Source organism: Desmodus rotundus, chromosome 1 (assembly GCF_022682495.2).
Source record: "Desmodus rotundus isolate HL8 chromosome 1, HLdesRot8A.1, whole genome shotgun sequence".
Taxonomy (NCBI): Eukaryota; Metazoa; Chordata; class Mammalia; order Chiroptera; family Phyllostomidae; genus Desmodus; species Desmodus rotundus.
In genome coordinates, this window is record NC_071387.1 from 52,148,318 (window position 1) to 52,173,788 (window position 25,471).

General features: G+C 35.6%; 1 protein-coding gene across 12 annotated transcripts in view; it reads right to left on the reverse strand.

Annotated features, from left to right (window-relative positions):
• The window catches only part of RFX3 (regulatory factor X3), a 274,106-nt gene extending 248,850 nt beyond the window's left edge, over positions 1–25,256 (reverse strand). For 8 of the 12 annotated variants that reach the window (XM_045191054.2, XM_045191047.2, XM_053924220.1 and 5 more), the window contains exon 1: positions 25,008–25,238. Coding sequence is in view for 2 of the 12 variants with exons in the window: in XM_053924216.1 (XP_053780191.1) it covers positions 16,470–16,482 (13 nt within the window). In the remaining 10 variants the exon portion in view is untranslated. Of the gene's footprint in view, positions 1–16,469; positions 16,598–24,636; positions 24,912–25,007 lie in introns of those variants that run through there. The other 4 variants (XM_053924216.1, XM_045191049.3, XM_024555052.4 and 1 more) reach the window with 4 other exon arrangements.
• Between the last annotated feature and the right edge of the window lie 215 nt (positions 25,257–25,471).

Here is a 25,471-nt window from a genome sequence, read left to right on the forward strand (position 1 = left end):
AAAATAAATTTTTGTAAATGCCAGACAAGATTTTTCTTTTTATTCATGGCAACATTTAGCCCTTCCATCTAACTACTCTGAGCTGGGAGCACTTTCTAAAATTTGTCAACTACACCACTTTTTTCTTTTTTCAAGAACCATGTATAATATCTGTCCTACAATGTTTTTATTTCTTCTTCTCATCACATACCACAGGAAGCAGAATAAAGGAAATTAACTATTTATTTAAAAGTACCAAGAAACAACGAACAAAAGAACGCAGAAGAACTATCCAAAAAACAAGACAATGAAACCAATAATAAAGGAGCAGAGCTGAAGCAAGCTAAAGGGTGCAAAGGCAACATTTGACCAAAAAACTGAGATTGAGGCAGGAAGAGAACAGGCTGGCTGAGAAGGTTTCAAACTGAAACAGCCTATGCCAAGCAATGCCAAGCAGAACAAACGAGCAAATGGGAGAAAAGGGACAGAAAGGATGATAAAGAGAGACTAGAATGTATTAGAGAATAACTGAAAGAAAATTTGCAGAAAGGAACATGATTCAGTTTACAAATGAGGAAAAAAATAAAACAAATGAAATTTTTATATTCAATAATTACATTTTGATCCATCCTTGTTTCTAAGGAAGGCAAACAATTCAGAAAACATTTTTAAAAGATTCAGTGGTATCAGTAACATTTATGGTGTAAAAACCAAGTAAGCATTAACTTCAAGACTCAACTTGATTAGACAATGAAATAACTTGAATGCTTTCCAATTCTCATTTAGGATTAAGAAAAACTTAATTTTATAGGTACAAGATCTAACATATGAAAACCTTTTTGAAGTAATAAAAATGGATTTTTTCCAAACAAGAACAAAACATTAAAACACGCACACTACACATTACACACACTGTTAGTCAGTAAAGTTATTAAATATACCACTCAGAGAGGCATGTTAGGCAAAACTGTTAACTTTTAAAGTAGTTATTTAATAGTTCATCAATTACTAGCTACCTGTAGTACATAGGGCTGGAAGACAGTTCTGCAAGACAGAACTGCTCTGAAAGACAGTTCTCAACTGGCTACATTAATATTTACCATCCTGTCAGGCACTATTAATTAAAAGGAAATGGGGCAAAAATAAGGGACAAAAATTCTTTTAATAGAGATGGAAATTCCATAATGGAAGTTTTGTTGGAATGAGCCTTCTGGTGTTTGTTATGAAGCTGCCGTAATTATACAATGTGGCATACTGAGAATAACATATTCATCCATTGGAATTAAGTCTCTTTTTTGCATATTCCAGTTTTCTTGGATTTGCAATAATACCCTATCATATTTTATTCATTTCCAAATATCGTTTTAAATTTTAAAACAACCAAAGATCCTCAGCTAGTAAATGCTGCTGAATAGAAATCAATTATTTTCTTTTTATTTTCATAAATTTTAATCAAGAATTGTAGGTTCTTTGATAATTCACATAGTGTTGGTAACAAATGAATTGCAGGTTAGAATTCTTTTTAGTAGTCATATGTTACCAATTATAAAGAGAAATGAACATTATAAACAGTATAAGAGTCATAAATATAACATTATTTCTCCTTTCTGCTACAGGAAAATTTCCCCAAATTCTTTCTTCAAATTATTCCTATAATTTCTTTAGCCATAGTCAAAAGGATATTGAATGTACAAAAAAGAAGGTTTTTTTTTTTAGTGTTAAACTTCATAAAAGGAATGTCATACAAACATCTGATTAGAAAGGTAGCATCAGTTAAAAACGTATTTTAAATCTTCTTGAGGAGAACCAAGATGGCGGCATAGGTAGACACACTGCGCCTCCTGGCACAACCAGAACTGACAGAGAATCCAACAGCAAGGGGGTCCAACACCAAGGAAATAAAAAATAAACATTCATCTAGACCAGTAGGAGGGGTGGAGAGGACTCCGTGGATGTAGTGGGACCGAGACTGGCAGAGTGTGGGACGAACGGGGCAGGCAGTCCGGGCACTAGCAGACCCTGCGGCCCCACATTCATGCAGATAAACCGAGAGGGCCGGACTCAGAGTGGCGGAGAGCAGGGCAGGCAGAGCGCGGGTAGCACACCGCAGCCCCACATTCAAACATAAATAAACCGGACGAACAGCGGGGAGCAAAGCAGACTGCCCAACCCAGGGCTCCAGCGCTGGGAAATAAAGCCTCAAACCTCTGATTCAAAGCGCCCTTGGGGGTTGGGGCAGCAGCAAGAGAGACTCCCAGCCTCACGGGAGAGGTCGTTGGAGAGACCCACAGGGGCCTAGAGTGTGCACAGGCCCACCCACTCGGGAACCAGCACCAGAGTGGCCCAGTTTGATTGTGGGTATCGGAGTGAAAGATTGAAATCCGGAGGAGAGTGAAGCGGGCGCCATTGCTCCCCCTCGGCCCCTCCCCCACGTGCAGCATCACAGCGCAGCAACCAGCCTTACCCCGCCCTGGTGAACATCTAAGGCTCCCCCCCCTTAAAGTAACAGACGCACCAAGACAAAAAAAGAAGAAAAAAATGGCCCAAATGACAGAACACTTCAAAGCTCCAGAAAAAATACAACTAAGCGAGGAAGAGATAGCCAACCTATCGGATGCACAGTTCAAAGCACTGGTTATCAAGACGCTCACAGAATTGGTTGAATCTGTTCGAAAAGTAGATGAAAAAATGAAGCCTATGCTAAGAGAAACAAAGGAAAATATACAAGGAACCAATAGTGATGCGAAGGAAACTGGGACTCAAATCAATGGTGTGGACCAGAAGGAAGAAAGAAACATCCAACCAGAAAAGAATGAAGAAACAAGAATTCAGAAAAATGAGGAGAGGCTTAGGAACCTCCAGGACATCTCGAAACATTCCAACATCCGAATTATTGGGGTGCCAGAAGAAGAAGAGGAAGAACAAAAAATTGAAAACTTATTTGAACAAATAATGAAGGAGAACTTCCCCAGTCTGGCAAAGGAAATAGACTTCCAGGAAGTCCAGGAAGCTCAGAGAGTCCCAAAGAAACTGGACCCAAGGAGGAACACACCAAGGCACATCATAATTACATTACCCAAGATTAAACGCAAGGACCTACATCCAAGATTACTGTATCCAGCAAAGCTATCATTTAGAATGGAAGGGCAGATAAAGTGCTTCTCAGATAAGGTCAAGTTAAAGAAGTTCATCATCACCAAGCCTTTATTATATGAAATGTTAAAGGGACTTACCTAAGAAAAAGAAGATCAAAAATAGGAACAGTAAAAATAATAGCAAACTCACAGTTATTAACAACCACACCTAAAACCAAAACAAAAGCAATCTAAGCAAACAACTAGAACAGAAACAGAACCACAGAAATGGAGATCACATGGAGAGTTGTCAATAGGAGAGTGGGAGGGGGAGAGGGGGGAAAGGTACAGAGAATAAGTAGCATAGATGATAGGTGGAAAATAGACAGGGGGAGGGTAAGAATAGTGTAGGAAATGTAGAAGCCAAAGAACTTATAAGTATGACCCATGGTCATGAACTATAGGGGGGGAATGTGGGAGGGAGGGGGTGGGTAGGATGGAGTGGAGTGGGGGGGGAATGGGACAACTGTAATAGCATAATCAATAAATATATTAAAAAGTCAAAAAAAAAACTTCTTGAAACCCACATTCACTTTTTAAGTACTACTAATTACTTTAATACATTTAAAAACTTGAAAAAGGTTTTGGATGAACTGATTTTTGAAATGCATAACTGAGAATACTGAAAAAGGCATCTTCAAATATTTTCTACAAACCCAAGGGACGATTTCCGTTGTATCACATTATAAATGCCAAAAACCTCAAAGATATATATCTCACATTTTTATGAAAGGAAATACATAGAAAACCTTTAGAAAACATAAAAGAAATAAATCATATTAATACAGAAATAAATGTTACTTTCTCAGAGCACTTAACAAACTGTCTTTGTGGAATCTGTACTTAATTTAGAAGACTATATTTAATTCCAACTCAAAATCTGTGACTAGAATTATTACAGTTCACTATTCAAATCTCATATGATACTTTTCTGGAAACCAACCTTTATTCTTTTAAGGACTTTTTTTACCCATCCCCCCTTCCACAAAGGAGAAGACACAACCCGGCAGAGCAGAGCAACGGTGTCACGTAAGTGCTCGGCCTGACTCAGCTGTTCGTCACTTCCCACAGGTAAAAAGTAATGGGAGTCATAATGGAGTGGGTGGAGAGTTAAGGGATACAGCTGAAACAAAGTTAACCACTAGCCGGTAACTATTAAAGCAGAGTGATAGACACATGGGAATCCATTTCATTACTTCATCACAGTGTTCTATTTTTGTGTTTGAATTTTTCTCAATAAAAAAAGTTAGGGAAAAATGAGAGTAGACTTGCTCTCCAAAGACTTTTATAGCTCAAATATTTTTTCATAAATGTGGTGGCATTAAAAACAAGTGGTGATACTAATGCTTGTAATTTTTAATTTATTTATATTTTTAAGTGGTAGAAATACCAGTTACTCATGTTCAATAAACTCTAGCCTAGAGGTTGCTAAAATGTGGACACATCTGACTCACTTAAGACACAAATGCCTGAGCATATTTGCAAGTATAATCACTTAACCAGCCTTTAAGGATGAAAACCAGGAATAGAACTAAATACTGTAAACATAATTACATAAATTCAAACAGAGAAAGGTAGTTTTTGTATGTTTGTTTAAGGTTCCACAGCAGTTTCTACCTCCATAACTTAAATATATTAAAAGCACACACATTACATTATATATTTGTACCATTTCTGAAGTATTCCAATACCGTACAATAGCCTCAAATGCTGTCAAACTGTACATTTCAAAATGGATGACAGTCACATATGCTTAATATTTGACACTGAACTGAAATTAGAAAATATGATTTTGACATTAGTACACTGAAAATCTCACTCTAAAAATATCAGCTTGACAATCTATTTGTCAAAATAACAGAATTCAAGACAATTTGCCTCCATTAGTAACTTTTACTAAATAACCTCCCATTTGTTTTTTGCATACACAAAATTTTAAATTTGATTCATAAATCCATGATTAAAGATGACTACATAATGATAGACAGCTATGCTATATAAACAATGACATTCTACATAATTTCACATTTCCTAAGACACTGAAGAGCATTCTGATGATAGAATCCATCATATACAGATACTTTCTCTAGTTTAAATTAGCCACATAAGCACACGGAGGGCATAACCAACCAAACTAGCAGTCAGCCAATTCTGGTTTCAATTTGCCTATTACTTTGTTACTGTTGTCACTATTTCCTTTGAATATTTAATGTATCAATACTTTCCAACCTTTCTTAGGATATATTTTAGTGATAAGTACAGATGTTTCAGCACAAATTCCAACTAGGAAGCAAGTACAGTGGACTGAAAAATTTAACTTCCACTACCACCTCAAAAAAGTTAATAGTTTTGAAAGAGTCTCTTAATCTGCTTGTTTCCTTACAGAAAACCATAGTTTTCATCACTATACCTCAAAACAATATAAAGTGAAAAAGCAGTACATTCAGGGAAAGCCTACAAAAAGGATAGAAGGCAACAAAGAAAACTACTATGAGGGCAGGTATAAACAATTAGGACTCCAGTACAGAAGGCAGGCAGGAATCAACCAAGGCATAGTGGATATTATAGAGATACAAAGTCACATTCGAAGAAATATATAAAACTTACATCTGTCAGGCTTTGTTCAAAAGTCACCTTCTCAGCAAAATCTTCCTAATGATCTTAAGATTGCAAGCTCCTCTACCCTCATCACATACCCTTTCTAGTCCCCTTTATTTTTTCTCCAAATCATTTATAGCCACCTGTTATAATAGTAATATACCTTCTCTCTCTGTCATCCTCAATTGCTTGAATGTATGCTTCTCAAGGGCAGAGATATGGTAAGTTCTGTTGTATTCTCCAGAAAATTTCACTGCTTGGCCAATATTATATGTGCCAATAGTCACTCAATAAATGGATGGATGGATATAAAAAGTGAAAATGAGCTTTGTACACCTAAACTGATTCTAGGGATTGAAGGGAACCCCTGAGTCTAGGAAAAGGTTAAGATGACTTCACAACTAGTAGTAAATTCACCAAACTCATCACTTCAAGAGATGATACAGAGGAAAAATACAGATTAAAAATAGAGCTGGACGGATTTATGAATGACAGATCCGTTTTTAAAGTTTTTTTCAGCAGGAAGTTTCAGTAGTAGACATCAAAGCAGATAACCCTACCTTTCCACAGTGCAACCCTCAATGGGCATCACAAATGCAACCACAATCTGACTACTCTAATGATTCCATTGTGATACCACCAGTTGCCTTGGTGTAAGCTTGGAACTCAAGTCCTGATTCTGCACTTTTGACATCCCAACAGGGGAGTGAAGTTAGGTGGCAAAAGGTGAAACCCAAAAGGTTTGGGGTAGTCAAAAAAGCCCCCCCAAAAGCACAGTTTTCACAATACCCCCCATGGCACTCCCCTATTAAGCAGCATTAGGATTCCCACACCCTGCCACAACCAGAAAACAGAAAGATAATGGATCCTTAAAAGGCAGTTCCCAACTTCTGAAACTACCTAAAAGTCTTGACAGGAAGAAAATCCTAGGTAAAAACAGAATTTCACACATATATACACACACACACACGTATATAGGGAATTCATATATACATACAAAATTAGATAACAAAGTCCCTTGAAAAGATAAACAGAAGTGAGACACTGATGAAAGTTAGCCCAAATCTGTCTAGTAGGTGACATATTTAAAGAAATCCAAAATTCATGAATTCATGCCATTAAATCCATTTTAAGAAGTAGGAAGTAATAAACCCATTTGGACTAATAGAACTGCATTGCTTTAAAGATCATTATAAAATCAGAGCTAGACAAAACTATAAAATGGTTAAATGTGTTTTCTATAATTTGGTTAGAGATACAGATAAGCAATGTGAGGCTTAATTATTCATTGACTGCTTCTACTAGGAAAGGACCTGGCTTTTGTGCTGAGTTAAAAAACCTACTGTGTAGTTGTCAGCTCTCAGGAAGCTTACAAAAAATTTTTTTAATCATTTACAAACAAAACTCTAAATCACAATTTTCAATCCGTAACAGGATAAAAATTTCATTAGAAGTAAACTTATCCAAGTTAGGAACACTCTAACTCTAGGAAAGATGAATTCAAGTGTGGGAGACATTCTAAGTAGAATAAAGGAATGAGAACCAAGTTGTAGAGAAAAAAAACAAAGCAGAATTCAAGTGACCATAGGGTAGTAATAGTAATTGTCATTACTGAGCTTTTACGTGTCACACACAGTACTATTTCCCTATGTCACCCGATGTACAAGGGGATTCCCCCCAAAAAACTGGAATTATCTTCTGGAGGGCGGGCCCCTTGTAGTACAGCCTTCCCCCACTAGGCAAGTATTCTAGGAACCCATCTGTATCCGTGTAGTGTACCAGCCAGCATTGTTGTCAGATGCTGTGTTCAGCTTCAGTGAATTTTTTTGAAGACTCTTTCAATGTGTTTGCCCATTTCATGATGGATGATTCACCGTGCACCTGCTCACACCACGCTGAGTGTTCAGCAGTTTTCGACCAAAAACAGCATGACCCCCATGCTGCACACTCCCTATTCACCCAATCTTACCCCAAGAGACTTTTTTTTTGTTTTTCTGGATGAGATAAGTCCTCAAAGGGAAAAAGGTTTTGCTGGTGTTGAAGAAGTGAAACAAAAAAACAGCAGAAGCTAAAAGGCATCAAAATCACCAAATTCAAAAATTGTTTTGAGCAGTGGAAAAAATGTCTTCATAGGTGTATTGCATCAAATGGAGAGTACTTTGAAGGTGACTGACATTTAAACGTGTAAGAATAAATACACAATTTTAAAAAATCTTTATTGTATTTTTTTCCATTACCATTTACTCCCCTTATACCACTCTCCCCCAGCAATCATTACACTGTTGACCATGTCCGGGAGTCCTTTATCCTTTTTGCTCAATCCCTCCATCCTCTCACCTCCCCTTCCCGAAGTTATCATCCTGCTCTCCCTCTATAAACCTGTATTCTTGGGGTTTTTGGGTCCCCCTTCATAATCTTTGAAACAATCTTTCAAGGTTGATTTTAGTTACCCCATTTCACAGAGTTTAAGTAATCTGCCTAAGGTTAAACTACTGATCAGTAGCAGAGGTAGAATTCAAACCCAGAACTGCTCATTCCAAAGTTATTGCTCTTAACCAGAGATTTTTAACTGGTGTGCCACAAGAATTTTTAAGACATGCAATACCTGATAGTTTGGTCAGAGACACTGACCTCTTTTTCCTTAGATTGTCAAATTAAAAAACGACAACAGCCAACACAACAGCTAACACATCAACAGTCATCCAGTGTGCGTGAATCAAAATTATACCTATTTTTTTGTCACAGTGGCAAAAAGTATATTTTGGTGTGTTGCGGAATTTTAATAATTAATTTGTATGTGCCTTGAAAAGTTGAAAATCACTGCTCTTAACCAACTACATAACCATAAATCAGGCTGACCAAAAAAAAAAAGTTAGAGCAAAGTGGTGAAACATAAATTTGAAAATGTAGACCGTAAGCTTCCCGAAGCACAGCACAAAGGTAGTTATGTAGCACTGTGTAAATATTTCTTAAATGATTCTGATGAATAGGCAATGAGGAATCCTGAAAAACTTTCACTCAGAGAAACAAAATTTTGGGCTATTTAAAAACATCCAAAGTGCCTTGTTTTTAGAAGATTCCATTAATCCATATTTAGAAATAGTTTAAGTAAAAATTTATCCAGTTTATAAAATTCATAACATATTAAAATATATTCCATGTTTTAGATTCTTCCTCTTTATATCCAACAAATACAGCAGTCCAGTATTTAGTTACTCTGGTAACTAAATCTCTGTATTCAAATCTCAGTTTAAAACTTCCAAGTATGTAGCACTCCATTTTCAACTGAATTACAGTCTTAATATTTGTATTTTCCATGCTGTTTTACGGACCAATAGATATGTTGGCAGATCAGGAGTATAGTTACACCTAAAAGTAAGTGATTTACATTCTGCCCTATCCCTCCCCAAAACAATCCTTTTCTTAACAGAAAGAAAAATAAATTTAATGCATTATATTCTAAGTCTCTCTTAATTCAGGTAAACAGCAGCATTAAAGTTAAAAATATCATAAAAATTAAGAATGGAAACTTCTAGGTAAAAATGCAAGAACTAACTAATATTTCATCATTCTTTTGTTTATCATATCTTCTTTTATATTGAAGGCAAAGATAAATCCAAAGGGAACAGTTTTACAAGAAAGGTTTGTCCATGGGGATTTACCTTGTTAAGAACAAATGACAAATGGTTTTCTCCTATAGGAAACCTACTTCTATTTTATATAAATGCATCCCTTCAGATTTGGTAGCACAAATGAAGATGGTAAGAGCATCAGGTTACCACTAGAAATTTTAGTTCTTGGTCTCCCTTAGAGGGACTGTTTCAGATAATCAACAGGGTTAGTGCTCAAATTGTGCATTTTTTATCACAAAACAGGATACCAAAACTATTTCCAAGCCTGACCTCACAGATTTACTTCCAGTTCTAACATAAGCCCCCACACACACAAAATAAAATCTTGGTGATTTCTTATTCCTGCCACCAATTCTTACTATTATTTAGTAAACAACATATCCTTCCAAAAATTCAGATTAAGAAAATAAGCAGCCATAAAACAGCATGACTGCTGGTATTGCTTCTGGTTGCTATGGAATAAAGGGCAATCCTTTCAGGTCCTCACTCTGTTGGTTCTCACTTACTTAAGAGTGCTGCAACACCTTTAAAGCCCAACTGGGCAAGTCTCAGCTTGCACCACAGATATCAGCTGCCAGTATTTTACCTTTGTTCCACAAGAGAATGACCTACGGGGACAAATGTTTCAATTTTTTAAATTAATAATTCAATAGTTTACAACAATCTTTAGGTAGACTGGTTAGAATCACCCTTACCCTCATCAAAAAAGTAGAGGTGCATACCAGGTCTGAGAATTATTTATGCCAGTACATTGATTATTACATATATCACTAACACCTAGCAGGGCAAAATACAAATGATAGTAACAAAAACATGTTTTTCTTTTTTAAAAAATCTAGCAAATACGGTATTTCCCCTAATTATACAGTCTACTGATGATATGGGAAAATATTTAAAATTTTATTTGTCATTCTAAAATAACGCAATTAAATAATGATCTGTATACCAAAATTACAGTTGGAGATAAAAAAATATTTATTCAGAATGCAGAACTACAAAACTTTAATTTACTTTTTCTAGAAAACATATGAGTACAAATTTGCAGATGAAATAAAGTGTTCTGAGTAGCAAAGGTAGCACATTTGGGTTGTCTGCCACTAAGACAAGTTTTTGCACTAGCTATGATATAACAGGAGAAAACCAGTAGAGAAGTGAGAAGTCTGGGGTCCAAGAGCCCCAGCTCTGATAAGTGTAATGTCACTGTCCGGGTCACTTAACCTCCATTTTCTTGCCCTTAAAATAAGTGGGGGCAGAGTGGTGGGTTGAACTAGATAACTTCCAAAGTCTTTTCCAACTTAAAAATTCTGATTCTAAAAGATAACGATTCTAATTATGTCTGTACTGGAATCCTATATATTTTTGCCATTTGGAAGCACGTATAACTCTAATGACAGACTTTTTCACTTCTTTACTCTCTAGCACCCAGGCTTGGCAGTCCCTTTTGGTTGGCTGTGCAGAACTAGACATAGTGAATGAGCAAAAGAATGTGACAGTAGAATAGTTAAGTAGAAACAGGGAGAAAGGCTGAAGTTGAGCCCCTGACCTCATCCTAACGGTCTGCAGTTTCAGCTCCAGACCTAAGAGTTAGCTGCTATGCATACAGGTCAGGTTCTAAAATACACATCAATTCTTAGATAAAGCTTTTCTTTACATGGTGTCCTTCCAAATCAAAACATTAAGTTATTTGCTGTTAGGGAGTTACTCCAATATAAAATAAGTAGACCGATATTATAATTTTCATATTGGAAATGGCCTGTAAGTTAAATTTTTTAAAAAGAAGACTTTTAAACACTAGAATAAAATCACTATTGCTTGAATTCAGCAATTTTCAAAAGGTGTGCCACAAGAATTTTTAAAACATGTAATATCTGACTGTTTAGTTAGGTATACTGACCTCTCTTCCCTTAGATTGTCAAATGAAGTAATGAAATGACAAGAACACACACAACAATGGCTGTCTGGTGTGCATATCTATTTTTTAAATCAGATCAGCAAAAAATATGAATTTTTGGTGTGCCGCAGAATTTAATAATTAGTTTACGTGTGCCATGAGATGGAAAAGACTGAAAATCACTGCTTTAATTGATACATAAAATATCTTGAATATAAAATAATGAAAAGCCAAGTAATACTTCAACTCTGTATAGGTATATACAGCACAGAAAAAAATTATTAGAAACAACATTTACATTGGTATTATATTAAATCAATAATAAAACTTTTAAACATTCATAATAAAATCATCTAAGAATATTACTGAAATTAACATGTATTATTATATGACCTTTTGCTTTTCAGGGTTACATTTATATTTTGTTCAAGCATTGTTTGGCTGATTAAGCTTTATACTGGTGTTCTTTTGTATACATTACACCTTCTATCTACTTTTGGAAAGTTTAAATATATGAGAATGTAATATACAGGATCACTTAAGTTAACTTAGATGTTCTGTGGCAGAAAGTAAATATAACCCTTTGAGAAAAGAACTTGCAGTTTAGTAATAGAATAAGATCATTTAATTAGTGCATCACTTTGGTTATTTTATATTACTTTACTATTCTGTCTGGCTAGTTAGCCTGTAGTAGAAATATTTAAAAAGACTCCCAAAATATTTTAAGTCATATACATTTCTACAGAACCTTTTGGATCAGAAACAAGTTTAACAATTAAAGTTACATTACGGAAAAATGTAGGTCTTATTTAATGTCATGTACTTACTTCTTCCTGCCTAAATCATTTAATTAGAGTCAAACAGGGAAACATCAGCTTTTAAAGAAAGAGATCTGGGTCTACATTTTGTGTTTATTAAAGTGACCTTAGTCATTACTTGTTATACATTTTAGTGAGCTCATTACAGAATAATTTCCAACATGAATGGATTTTTTTCCTATAGATTCCAGCATTTGGAAAATAAGCTTCTTTCACATCTGCCTAACTTCAAATAAAAACAAGCTAAAAACCTCAAAAAACCTCTTCATTCCCTGAAATTGGTGAATCAAAAAATATCACACTGCTTTTAATGATGTTTTAAGTTATCACTACATTGGCTCTTACCAGTGGATGTCTCTTCCTATATATTCTTCTACTACATCCCAGTAACTAAATAGCAAACTTTGAAGGGAATATTCCAGAAGATAATTTGTTCTCTTCCCTTACCAACTCACAAAATGGCTCTTAACAGTTCATCCAAATCTACACAGAAGCAAATTAAAAGAATGATGTACAAAAGATTAGCACCACTTCAACTCCGAGAGGTGGATCTCAAGACCATTGTTTTCCTGTGTGGTTCAAACCTTATGCCTACACCCTTTGTTAATGACAGGTCAGATTTCAAGTAGAAAAGCCTACAATTACTAAACAAAAAACTACCAACAACTGAGAACAAACTTTCTGATTTACATAAATGCTGTGCTGAGGGGAAACAACATGATCAATCAAAACTAAAATATCTTGTCTTAAAAATAATACAAGCATTGTTTCAAGTCCACATTTAAAATTAGATTAAACTTTTTTGAGAACAACACAAGATAAAGGATTCAAGTTTATTTCAATAAACAAATATTTCAAATTATATATACTTAAGGATAGAAGGTACTAATTGTTAAATCTTTGTGATGAGCACACACATGGGGATTCACTATACTGTTCTCTTCACTTCAGTGTAAATTAGTAAGCTCCAAAATAAGACAGTTTAAGACTATATACAATTATGATACACAGTTATGCACTTATGCATTGGCTTCCCAAATGTAAACTGCTTTAGATATCAGATAAGCTAATCAGATATCTCAAGTGAATTTATTAATTATGTACACTTTGTATACTAATATTACATAATTTTGTAAGAAAATAATTACAAGAAAACTCTGATATAACATCTCAATTTAATACTTTTCTATACACAACAGTAAATAATAATGAAACCCTATAACAGTCAAAGGTCTCAGAGGTTTATTGTATTTCCCACAAATATAAAAAAATGGTGCCCATAAAGAAATTTAAGTACAATCTGTTCCTCACCTTCCCCTAATTAGTTAAAAATCAGAGTAAGGCAAAAAAAAAAAAAGACTTCTTCCAACAAATTAGTTCACCATTCATACTTTCACTTATCTATCTTATCTTATTTTTATCTTTATTTCAAAATTATCCACAAATTTCATCTAACTACATCTTCAATACCTCCTCCTACCCCTCTTTCTTATCTATTGATTCCCAAGTATCATCTGTCATTTCTGTAGTCTTCTACAGTTTGAAACCTTAAAAATAATGTCCACATAGCTGGAATATGAAAGCTGTATCTAATACCGCAATCCTCTCATTTTTTTCAAAATGCTCCTTAAAATTCAATAGAAATCTGAGCCATTTCAGGATTTCTAAATTAACTAAAATAGTACTGGCACTAAATACACATTAATATAAATCTTTTAATCCTCATTCAAAAGTAAAAGCTAAAGGACAACAATGTCATACTACAAGCTTATAAACTAATATATCCAATTATCTCTTAGGCCTCTGCTAGAATGTTTTTGAATCAAATATTAGAAATAATATTATTAACAGTAGCAGTGGTAATTTACTACATATGCTGAATATGGCAAACTGAATATGGGTTTCTTATAAAACCTAGAGCCCCTAAAATGACCTTTTTCTCTAAATTGTATTTAATCATTTCTTATACCCTAGTTTTCTTAATTATATGATCCTGCCCAGATTTACCCTCATTCTTACCCCATTCCTGCAGATTAAGTTAGGCATTGTTCTGGGTATGGTGAAACCTACTGGCATCATTTCTTTTCCCAGGCTTGTAAACCAATAGGCAAACTGGAACTTCCAAAGCTCACACATAATGCCCCACACAAGACTGTGCTGTAAGATTTGGGAATTTCCAGACTGCAATGTAAATTAACAAAATCACAATACAAGAGAGAGGCTTACATTACCCAAGAAAGAAGCTTTTACTTTATAGTTTACCAAGGGCAGTAGGACTGGAGGTAAATGAAATATCAGGATCACTACAATGACTACCTCTCAAAAATTACTTCCATCCACATCTTCAGACTGTGGTCACTTGCATTTCTGTAACATCAATAAATGATAAAGTCTAACCCAATCAAACCACTAAAATACTGCCTTCCAATTTCAAAAATAAAATCCCACCCCATGTCCAAGCCATATGGTTCTCAAACCTCTGCTGAAACATAATCCACTTTATTATACAGCTCTACTCATTCAACATTACTTAAAAGGCTTTAAATTTCAAAACTTGACAGACTTCTAAAAATAAAAGAACAGATCAAATGCTGATCCAGCAACACGATATTTTAATCTATAATAATAAAAAAGAATCATATTTTGTTTTTATGAAATAATTCAACATCAGTATTCATGGCCTATATCAACTAAAACTAGTCTCTAAAAATTATGATACAATGTGAGGCACTATTAAAAATTGTTCCGCAAGTCATACAAAGATCATTCAAAGAATTGAACAGTTTCTAAAACTATTACACGATATGTACAATACAAAAACAGTAAGCAACAATGGTATGAATAGATCCTAAGCACCACGCACAATGTATATTAAAATGATTTTCTAAAGGTCTACACACACACAAACACACAAAACACAATATCTAAGCCAAATTCCATTTTTCTTAATACAAACCCCCAAAATATAAAGTGACTTTTTAAACAAAGTGTTTCAAAATGTCCTTTAAAGTATACAATATAATCACATTGTAAAATAAAGAATATGACTTCATCTACTGTCTGTATATTAATATTTCATGTTGTTTTCATTTTCATCAAAATACATACTATAAATTTAAATTGGTAAAGGTGATTTTCAGATCACTAATACAGTATCTTTCCATATGTTTTTTTATTAATGACCCTTACGCCTACACTGCATTAAAACTTATCTCCACAACTGTCATCAGATATAATCAGATGCCAATCAGTGAAAGCCTAATATGACAGATTATATACTCTTCGGTTCTTTAAAATGTCAGCCTAAACAGGAGTAGGGGGAAAATGTAGATTCTTTTGAAAAAAATACATTTGTGTGTGTGTGTACACACACATACACACACTTGTATACCCACAAAACAATCTACCCAAAGCAAAATGCAGACAGGTGGATTTAAGGCATTATTTCTGCTCCCTGGCACCCAAACTAGTTTTCTCAGTACTCCTTTCTTCTATTGCTACCTTTCTAAAGCTGGTCACGACTGAACCACAATACAGACTCTTTAGAAGGGTATTATTGCACATGCACTAATGTACTAAGGGACAGACATACAGACTTAGGAGAAAAGGATCACAAATATAAAGTAATTAAGAAGCCTATCCTCACAAAGGTGTATGTACTAGGCACAATACTCCCTCAGGAAAGTAGAGATGTGGAAAAAAACTGATCACCTTAGTCACTTCAGTCTCCCCCTTCCCCACACCTCCAGTTCCCACCTGAAACCCCACCCCCACCAAAATGTTGTTCAAAAAAACAAACTGGGTAGAATATACAATGCACCAGTATTTAACAATGGAAACAGGATATGATTTCTAAATGTATCTGCTTCTTCCTGTCTCTCTCCAGGAACCTCCCTCACCCCCCAACCCCAACTAAGGCATGACAGAAAGAACTTAACCAAAAGAAGGGAAGCATTTCTAAAATAGGTTTGAACATTAAGATAAAATATGCTGATTGACACTGAAGAGAGCCAGATACATATTTAAGGATGCTAGTGATTGTACTGAAATAAACTAATGCTATCGAGCATTCAAATCTGAAAGTAGTTCAGACTCTTGAATATGTTTAATCAATAATTATTCAAAAATAATTTTAAAAGCAGCAATAATTACAATCCATTTAACTTTCATACACTCCTTATTAGATTGGTGAAAAAGAACATAAGACATCTTGAACTAATGCAAAAATGCTTTTGTTCATAGTCTGCAATGCTCTAAAATCTTGGTAAGCCTATGTTTTAAATTAACATTAATGCAAAATTTTATGAAAATATACAATTCTTGACCAAGAGACAATTTTTCTATCAAACCTGAATAAAAAGAATGTTTATCAACTATAAATAATAATCAGAAAAAAAGGAAAAGCGGTAAGTATTACCAATGAAAAACATAAAAGAATATTAGTTTGGATGACGGCAATGCTTCCCAGAGCAGGTCTCAAAGTACTCCAAGGCCCTATGAACTTGCCCAGATTGCTTGATAGGACTTTAGATCTTCCAAAACCACCTGAATAGCACAAAGGGAAGAAAAAGTCAAGGTTTTAATAACTGAGGAAGAAATGTTGAAAAAAATAAGCAGAAACCTAAATTAATTTTTATTGCTTCTGAGGTAAAGCAAGCAAATCCCTCCCCTTCCATGTCAAACTGCCTGTCCACATATTTGAGAAATTGTATCCTGTTTTAAATATCTCATTGGTGAGCAACAGGCAGGAGCCCCAACTGTCAGACACTTGTCTGGCACACAGACACCGAGGAGCTGGCTGGTCAGGAGCTCAAGCTGTCAGACTCAGCTAATTCCTAAGTGGGTGAAGAAATCAGAGCATTTAGCCTCAGCTCCCATAGAGGCCGCTGAAATGGAGGGACCTTATGAGGCTGTCAGAGGTATGGCCATTATGCTAGACCTAGGCTCCGGGTGGTGTTCTTATCAGAAGAAACAATAGGCAAGCAAAATGTTAGCCTTTGAGTCCATCTGCAAAGGAAACACCAATTCCTTTGTTTTTTCCCTCTTTTTTATTGTTGTTCAAGAACAGTTATCTCCATTTCCTCCCTTCCACTTCCCCCCAACCCCAGCCATCCAGAAACACCAATTCCTGACTCCATGTTATGGGCATGTTTCCCTTCGGAATCATAGGCTATTAGGGCTAAAAAGGGCTTTAGACATGACATAGCCATACTGTTTCCTTTTACAGATGGAGAAACTGAGAGCTAGAGGGTTTAGCCTAAGATTTTAGCGACAGAGTACCAGAACAGAACCTCCACCCTCCTTTGGCTGGTACTTTTAAAGACCTTTATTTCTTAGCCTAATCACTCCCTCTCCTTCCATGTAACTTTTCAATATATGTTTCCGCTCACCAGCTCACAGTACTTTTATTTGCAGGCCAGCTGCCTCACACTTAGTTTTCCTGGATTCAGCTATTAGCCCTTACCAATTTTTGCTTAAATAGGAAGCACCAGGAACCTCTGATAGTCTTGACCAAGCACTGTAAAGCAAAGGCAAACAGTACTGACTGGGTATTACAGCTTCTATTAAAACTAGTGAGAAAGAGGAGTCCAGGAGTTCAGAGTCAGCAATAAGCAGGCATATGTGATTGTGCAAACACAGTATTCTTGGACCAGACTAGAGATTTAACCTAGAGTCCAGACCATTGCCAGGACTGTGGAGGGAACGTTCTGAAGCAAAATCATGAAGCTATATCATCAGCGGTTCAATATTATGTTATTTGTTGAAGGGGGAAGTCAGATGTGTAGAAATTGTAAAAAAAAATAATAGATTGAAATGGTAAGAATGACATATAACTTCACCATGTAAGTCACATTTCCCAGCCTTTTTCCAAAAATTCCTTTAAAAATATGTGTCAAATTCATTGGAGAAAGGAAGCAGAGGAGATGACTGAGCTCAGTCTGCCTACTTTATATGTTAGGGCTAATTATCTATAAAATAATGTAAAAGGAGTCATATAATTCATTAAACACTTAACAGGACTGGGAATGATGGGAGCAGGTAAGACAAGAGAGACACACGAAAAGCCTGTACAATATACAATGCTTCAGCAAAGAAATTGTATAAATGACATATATAAATGACATTTCCAGTTTGAAAAAGATTACGGCTATTTTAGATTACTCTAAAATGAGAAAAAAATCCTTTCTTAATCAAATTGCCTAAGAAAAATCTATACTGTAAATTACTAAAAAGCAACTTTATATATAGCAGTCAACTAAAATGTTTCTTTAAACATCTTTAAATTCCAAAGAAATGGAGCCAAAGTTGATATTTTCCTGTACAATTTCATATTATGTTTTACTGCATAATGTTCCAAAGTTACTATACCTCAAAGTTGGCAAATTATTCCAAAATTATTTATTGCTACACGTATACAAGTGGTGACTTCACACATTTTTCTACCCTTAGTAAAATAATTGTAAGCAATGCATTATAAAATTATGGAATAATTTCTTGAAGAACTCATCTTGATACAACTATTTATTGTTATTGTTTCATATTGATGACTGTGTTTTGTATAAAGCGTATAGATAAGGCTCAATATGTTTTCTAATGAATTCATGCACAACAGATGAGAAAAGGAAAATACACAATGGACAATGAAGTGGACAATGGGAAGTGGAAGAGTTTATGAAATGTTGCACCATTAGTTCCCGGTCCACAATCCCTGGATCAGGAAAAAGAAATCCATTATAATAAGGCTTCAGAGCAAAACTAAAATATCACTTTGGGTTAGTATCCTATTAATTCGGTGAAATGACAACATTGGTTATCAAATGGTAATCCAAACCTGTGGTTGACAGTTTTGTGTCTTTATTTTTAAAAAGGGAGGGGAGATAACTATTTAACGAGTGTAGATGAGTGGGCACAGCCTTTCAAAACCTAGGGCCCCCTGGGAAGGAGATGATTAGGAACATACTGAAAGGATTCTTAAATGGCAGAAAGATTAGAATGGGTATCTTCTAGTGTTCCCTAGTAAGCCCCAATATGTACTGAGCGTGTATACTGTGTCAAATATTGAGCAAAGCACATTACATGATTTATCCCCTTTTATCTTCACAGAGCCCTGTTAAGACTGATCCTATTTTTCAGATGAGAAAACTGAGGCCAGGTGAAAATAAATAACTTGTCCAAGGTCCCACTGCTAATTAGATTAACTGAAATCTAACTCCAAAGTCTGTGTTCTTAACCAGTATACTTCTGCCCTTGATTTGAAGAACAAAACATAGACCTGCTTGATCCTCTAAATGTATTTCAGTTTTAACTGATTTGTTTTCATTAAGTACATCTTTTATTTTGATATGAAATATAAAACTTCAAATATAAAAGTTTGAAACAGTATCATGATATACTTTAAAAATCTTAGTGGAATAAACTTAATGGTAAACAGTAGGACCACATTTTAAAAGACAAATGCCTAACTTATCTTAGTAAGATTAGTATTTAAGAATAATGTTATTCTCTATGGATGTTTCAGATTTTTTGTGGCACTCCACAAAAAATGGATCCTATGCCTGATAAAGGTACTTCATAAAAATGTCACATTTTGCTGATTGTAGTTAAGTGTTGGATACAGTATAGATAAATCCATTACCTAGAGGAAAAAAAGTTTATATGATATAACCATAATTTTCTAAGCTACTTGAGGAAGACAGTGACTACCACTGTTTCAGTTATGTATCTTTTACAGTACATACTGCTGAGGAAGGAAAATTGATGATGCAACCAAACCCCAAGAGATTGGATTCAATTATTCTCCTAGAAAACCTCTCAATGAACAAATATTCAGACAGACCATTTCCAGTTTAGGGAATCTAAAACTTTTCAGCCCTGACCATTGTGACTCAGTGGGTTGGGCACTGTCCCACAAAGCAAAAGGTCGCCAGTGCGATCCCAGGTCCCGGCACAGGCCTGGGTTATGGATTTGGTCACCAGTTGGGGGCATGGGAGAGGCATGTTTCTCACATCCATGTTTATCTCCCTGTCTTTCTTCCTCCCCTCCCCTTTCTCCAAAAATAAATAAATAAAATCTTTAAAAATAATAAAAACTTTTCAGATAATAAAGCCCAATTACATATTCAAGCCAGGCTACTTCAACATCATGAAGTGGGGACTGCATTCTCCCTATAATTTTTAATATTATTATCATTGTTGATTTAATTAGCCTGATAAACATTATTGCCATTTGTACTTTTAAGGTAGCTTTTTTAAAGATCATACCGTAAAAAGCATATAACTACTCATTTCACATAAACATGTTAAAGAATATACGATACATTGCTATGTGCCAGTAATACCAAATTTACAGAGTACAAAGCCATACTACCAAAACAGTATGATTCTCAAATGAAACTAAAATTTTCATATGGAAGTGCAATACCTGCCTAGGAAGATGATCGATGTACGTGACTATAGAACTAATGCTGACATTCAGACTATGTCAAAGATATCAATCTTGGTATCAATCTTGATACAGTTTTATGTTGTGTTAATATACATTAGGACATAAAAGGGCAGGCTTTGATATAAAAATGCCGATTAAGACACTATATTAAATTTAAAATACATAGAAATAAGGCTATTACGTGATTGAATGCACATATAATTAAATTTTTCTTTAAATAAAAATTCTAATCAGTTCACATTCTTATTGATAATAATCTCATGTTGCAAACAGCACAGCACCCTCTGGTGCATCTGTTATAAGATATATAAAATTCCCACATGGATAGAACCAGAGTAAAAATGAACCTTGTAAGTCCATGTTCTTACTCTTATATTTACTCCAGTACATATTTTTAAACATTAATGCTTAAAAACAATTTTCATTTAAAAAAAGCACTAAAAACTATATAGTAACAATTCAGTAGGTGAGAAAAATGTTTAAATTTGAAAATGTTTAAAATAATGAAACAACACTGGTTTCCAATATCAATCATTCAAATTAAAACAATGCTATCAAAAAACATTCTTTCTGTATGGGATGGCAAAAGTTAACTTGTCATGTTAACCAAATTTTACTTTATTCAAATCTTGCCTTCGTTTCTTGCTTCAGATGAATTTGACTAATTGTGAAAAGTGCCCCTTAGTACTTTTGCTGAATCAAAGGGAATTTATCAGTACTATTAAGGATTATTAAGTGTTTTGTGAAAGTCTCTGCAACTCATACACCTTGAAAATAGAATAATACTCAGAAATAAAAATTATGTTAAATTACAAATCTTACTTTGAATAGATCAAAACTTTTACTTTAAAAAACAACTTTTCCTAGGAAAATAATTAACTCCAAAAGTATATTTTACTAAGGACAAAGCAAAGGATGCCACCTGCTTTAGACAGTCCTTTTGTGAACCACTGGAAGTCTCCAACACAATGAACTAGAAATGAAAGTGACACCTGTTTAAAGCAGCCATCTGTCCCTAACGAGCTTGATTTAGTCAAATCTATTTAATCCAAAATACGGGAACACTATGCACCTGTGAACAGATAGGAATTTAAAATCTGGTTTTTGATGGCCAGTGGGAATTTATAACAAAGAGTTAATGGTAAGTGGTTACACTAGGGAAACTATTTTTAAGGTAACAAAGTAGATTTGTAGGCTAGTGCTCAACATAAAAACAAAAAAACTAACAGACTCCTCATAATTTAAAAGTTTACTTCTTTAGCATTCTCATTTCTTTTAACACAGTCTCACTATAATACGAAGAACAAAGTAACATTCCTACTAGACTGTTCAGAAAAGTTGGGGTTGTTTTTTTTTTTTTACATCTTCCCACACATCTGATGCTATATATCCGCCCTTTTGAACGAACACACACACAAATACACACACAGTCTTCATAAAATTTGAAAACCAAAACCATATTCTACTTATTTACTGATTTCTTTAGCTGGAAATTCAAGGAAAGCATACACACAGAATCAACTTTCTCAAGAATAATAAAATGATTTACCAAAAAGTAACACATATCATTTAAACAATACATTAAATCTATCTTGATTTATGATTCATTCATTTTTAATTGCTAAATTTTAATAGTAAAAAATGTCATGTTAACTTTGTTTAGGGTGAACATATTTTTTGTTTTGGGTTTAATTATATGAAACTCATGAACTATACACCTTTTGAGCACCTCAGCAGAGTACGAGACTATATGAATACTAGAAGAATAAGTATTTTTAAAATTAGATATATGTACCCTATATAGTGAAAAAATTATAAGATGATGCACTTTAGGAATGCGCTTTAGTTTACTATATTATACGTGTGAATGTAATACAAAAAGATGCCTATACAGATCAATACAATTCATTGGCCAAACAATCTAAAAAGACAGATAAGCATCATGACATATAATGAATCATAGATATTCAGCTACTAAAAGCAAACTACAAGTGACTCCTATTTAGTACTTTTAGTGTTAAAGTGTGGTCACTCACTTTCAGAGATTTCTATTAGTCTAAAAACTGAGAACAGAGGAGAATACCCATATGCAATATAGTCCCTTCTAGGATAAATATCACAGAAAGAATAAATGAAGGGCTAAGTATTTATCCTCGTGTTACACTTTAAAATTTATCACTTTCTACTATTTCTGCTTATTATTTTCTCAATCCATATGAATAATATTGACAGACTTGAGCCCAAAGCATCTCTAACAGCAACTTTTATACCATATAGTGCTTTTTTTAAAAATAGAAAAGACTTCAATTTAACTTCTGCTCTGAAATCAACTTATGAAAGTATAAATTACTGAACCTGAGATCACTGTAATAAATGAAATGCCTCAAAAAATTCTTGGACACTGCAAATAAAAATACTAAACCATAACATTATAGCATATAATCTACTCAGCTGAAAACCTATTATGTAAATGGCATAAGGTCTGACGCTGTTTCAAGATAGCAAAACTCCTATTAACTTCAGAGAGAGTTTATGGGACCCAGGAGCTTCACCATCCAAAAGTGTTCAGGCATTTGACACTCATCTGAACAGAAAAAAAAATACAAGTTAGTATTAGTGATTTAAATGGAACCCAGATTGCAGAGGGGAGGCTGAATAAAATATAAAGGAATTTGAGTGCTCTGAGAGAAAGACTTTACACCCAAGTACCATCCTCATTTAAAATAGCAATCACAAGGAAATAAATTGGAAGTGAAAAAAAAATTTTAAACCCAACTCTTATTTTACAAAGTATTAGCCTTAATAGCATTGCAATTACTCAACCTGCTCATTGACAATCTCAAGAATAATTAATACTGTCACATTATTCACAGGCTGCTCTGTCAGGTAAATCAATATATGTTTACTGTTAAAAAGACTATTTAAATAAGCATTTTAAAATTCTAAATTGAAAACTTCAATATGTACAAGTATAATAGTATATTTGTTTTAGCACACATTCATTATCAAAACTTTTACTGATAATCTATTAATTAAACATTAGAATGAAAAATGATCTAGAAAACAGTTACCTCTAACCAAGAGCCCTACTATTTGAGGACTGATAAGTACTCTAATCTACAGAGAAGAATAGGTTTTTTTAAAGAGACTTCAAAAGGAGAAAGTTCTCTCCCCTCACCAGGTTTAAGTCACTGTCCAAAGAAAGCCAAAAATAAGTAAAGAATATGTTAAGTACACACATGCCTAGATCTTAACAACCATAAAGAAAGTGAAATATACACACGTTTCAAGTTGAGAAGCTTCATACATTCTTTATGAACAACTTGACTTCAATTTCAACTCTCAAAGAAAAACGAACACGGAAGATGAAGAGGAAGAAAAAAGGAAACCTCTTTAAAGTACCATAACTGTCACAAACAACATTGTAAGCCGAGTTCTCTCAGAGCTTCCTCCTACCCTTTCCCTGGGTGTTTATCCACACACAGTCTTACGACCACAACGAAAACTGTTACCACTCCACGGTGGGGAAGGAGGTCCATCAAAGTGAAATGGAACCTCGCTCTCCCCCTCCCAGCCCCACAGGGAAGATAAAGCCCTGTCAATAACTACTAGCCCAAGTACCACAGATGCCCCGCATCCGGTTTAAATCACAAGCACACACACACACCAGGAGAGAGGAGAGACTTTTTGTAAAATCTCTTTCCCAGTGCAGCGAAGAGGCCCCGGGTTTCGATGTGTGCAGCGGTGCGGGGGGAGAAGAAAGAGGAGAAGGGAAGAGTGTTGAATGGATATTAAGACTGTTTGCAGCACAAAGAAAACACAGTTTTAAAAGAAAAAAGAAGAAGAAAGAAAGAAAACCGTGCAGCTGATGACGGTAAAAGAAGAGCAGACCATTTAGCACAAGGCATAGAGGGGCAAAAATGAAGGGAATGGGCGGTGGGAAAAAGTTCACCCTCGTACGAGGGTAAAAATAACAAAACCCTTAACAAGGCCCCACAAAGTGAACAACAACAACAACAACGAAACACCAGCTCTAGTGTCCCCCTTGCACATTGTTGTCTATTTCGGTTTTGAAAGAAGCAGGAAACAAGCAGCTTTGGAAAAGAAGAAAATTAAAGGAAATTCCTTCTGTCTTCACCTGACTCTCTTCCTTAGACGAGACCTAGGAGAGAGCTCCGCCGTCCGCAGCGGAAAACTGGCTCCCTCTCCCGCTCGCCTCGCAGCCCCCCGAGCTCCCACTCCATCCCTGAAGCGCGGCCGTGGAGGGCCGGGGCCGGCGGGCGGGCGGCGCGGCGCCCACACCCCCGACCCAGCCGCGGCGCGCACGGTCCATTGTAAACAAGCCCGGGGGACCGATCCCCTCGGCAGCGGCGCCGCAGCGGCACAGTCCCCGGTGTCAAGAGTGAGACCCCGCACAGCCACACTCGGCTCGCACACACGGACACACACACGCACGGACACACGCGTTCACACGCATCCACACACATGTAGAGACCGAAGAATATTCACCTTGGCTGTGGATTATTGTGGTGTTGTTGGTGGGTGATGGAGATGGTGGTGGTGGGGAGGAGGAGGAGGAAGAGGAGGAGGAGGAGGAGAGGAGTAGTTGTTGTTGATGGGTAACAGTCGCCAGGACTACGGTGACTATGGCGCTTGATTCACAAGGCAACGGTTGCTATAACTCACAAAAGAGAGAGAGAGGGAGAGAGAGAGCGAAAGGGAGAGGGAGACACTCGCAAGGGGAGGGGTGGGGGAGGGAAGAGAGGAGGAGGCGGGCCGGCGAGTCGCCGGAAGGGGCGGGCTCAGCCCCAAGACTGACAGCCCCACGTCCCGGTCTGTGGGACAGGTGGCGAAGCGTCTGTGGAAGGACTCCGGATACTCAGAGATCTGGCAGATCCTGGAGTTACCCCAGAGCCTTCTCGTTGGTTAACTACTCCATGCTCTGGTGAGGCTGCAATGGGACTTTAGGGGCG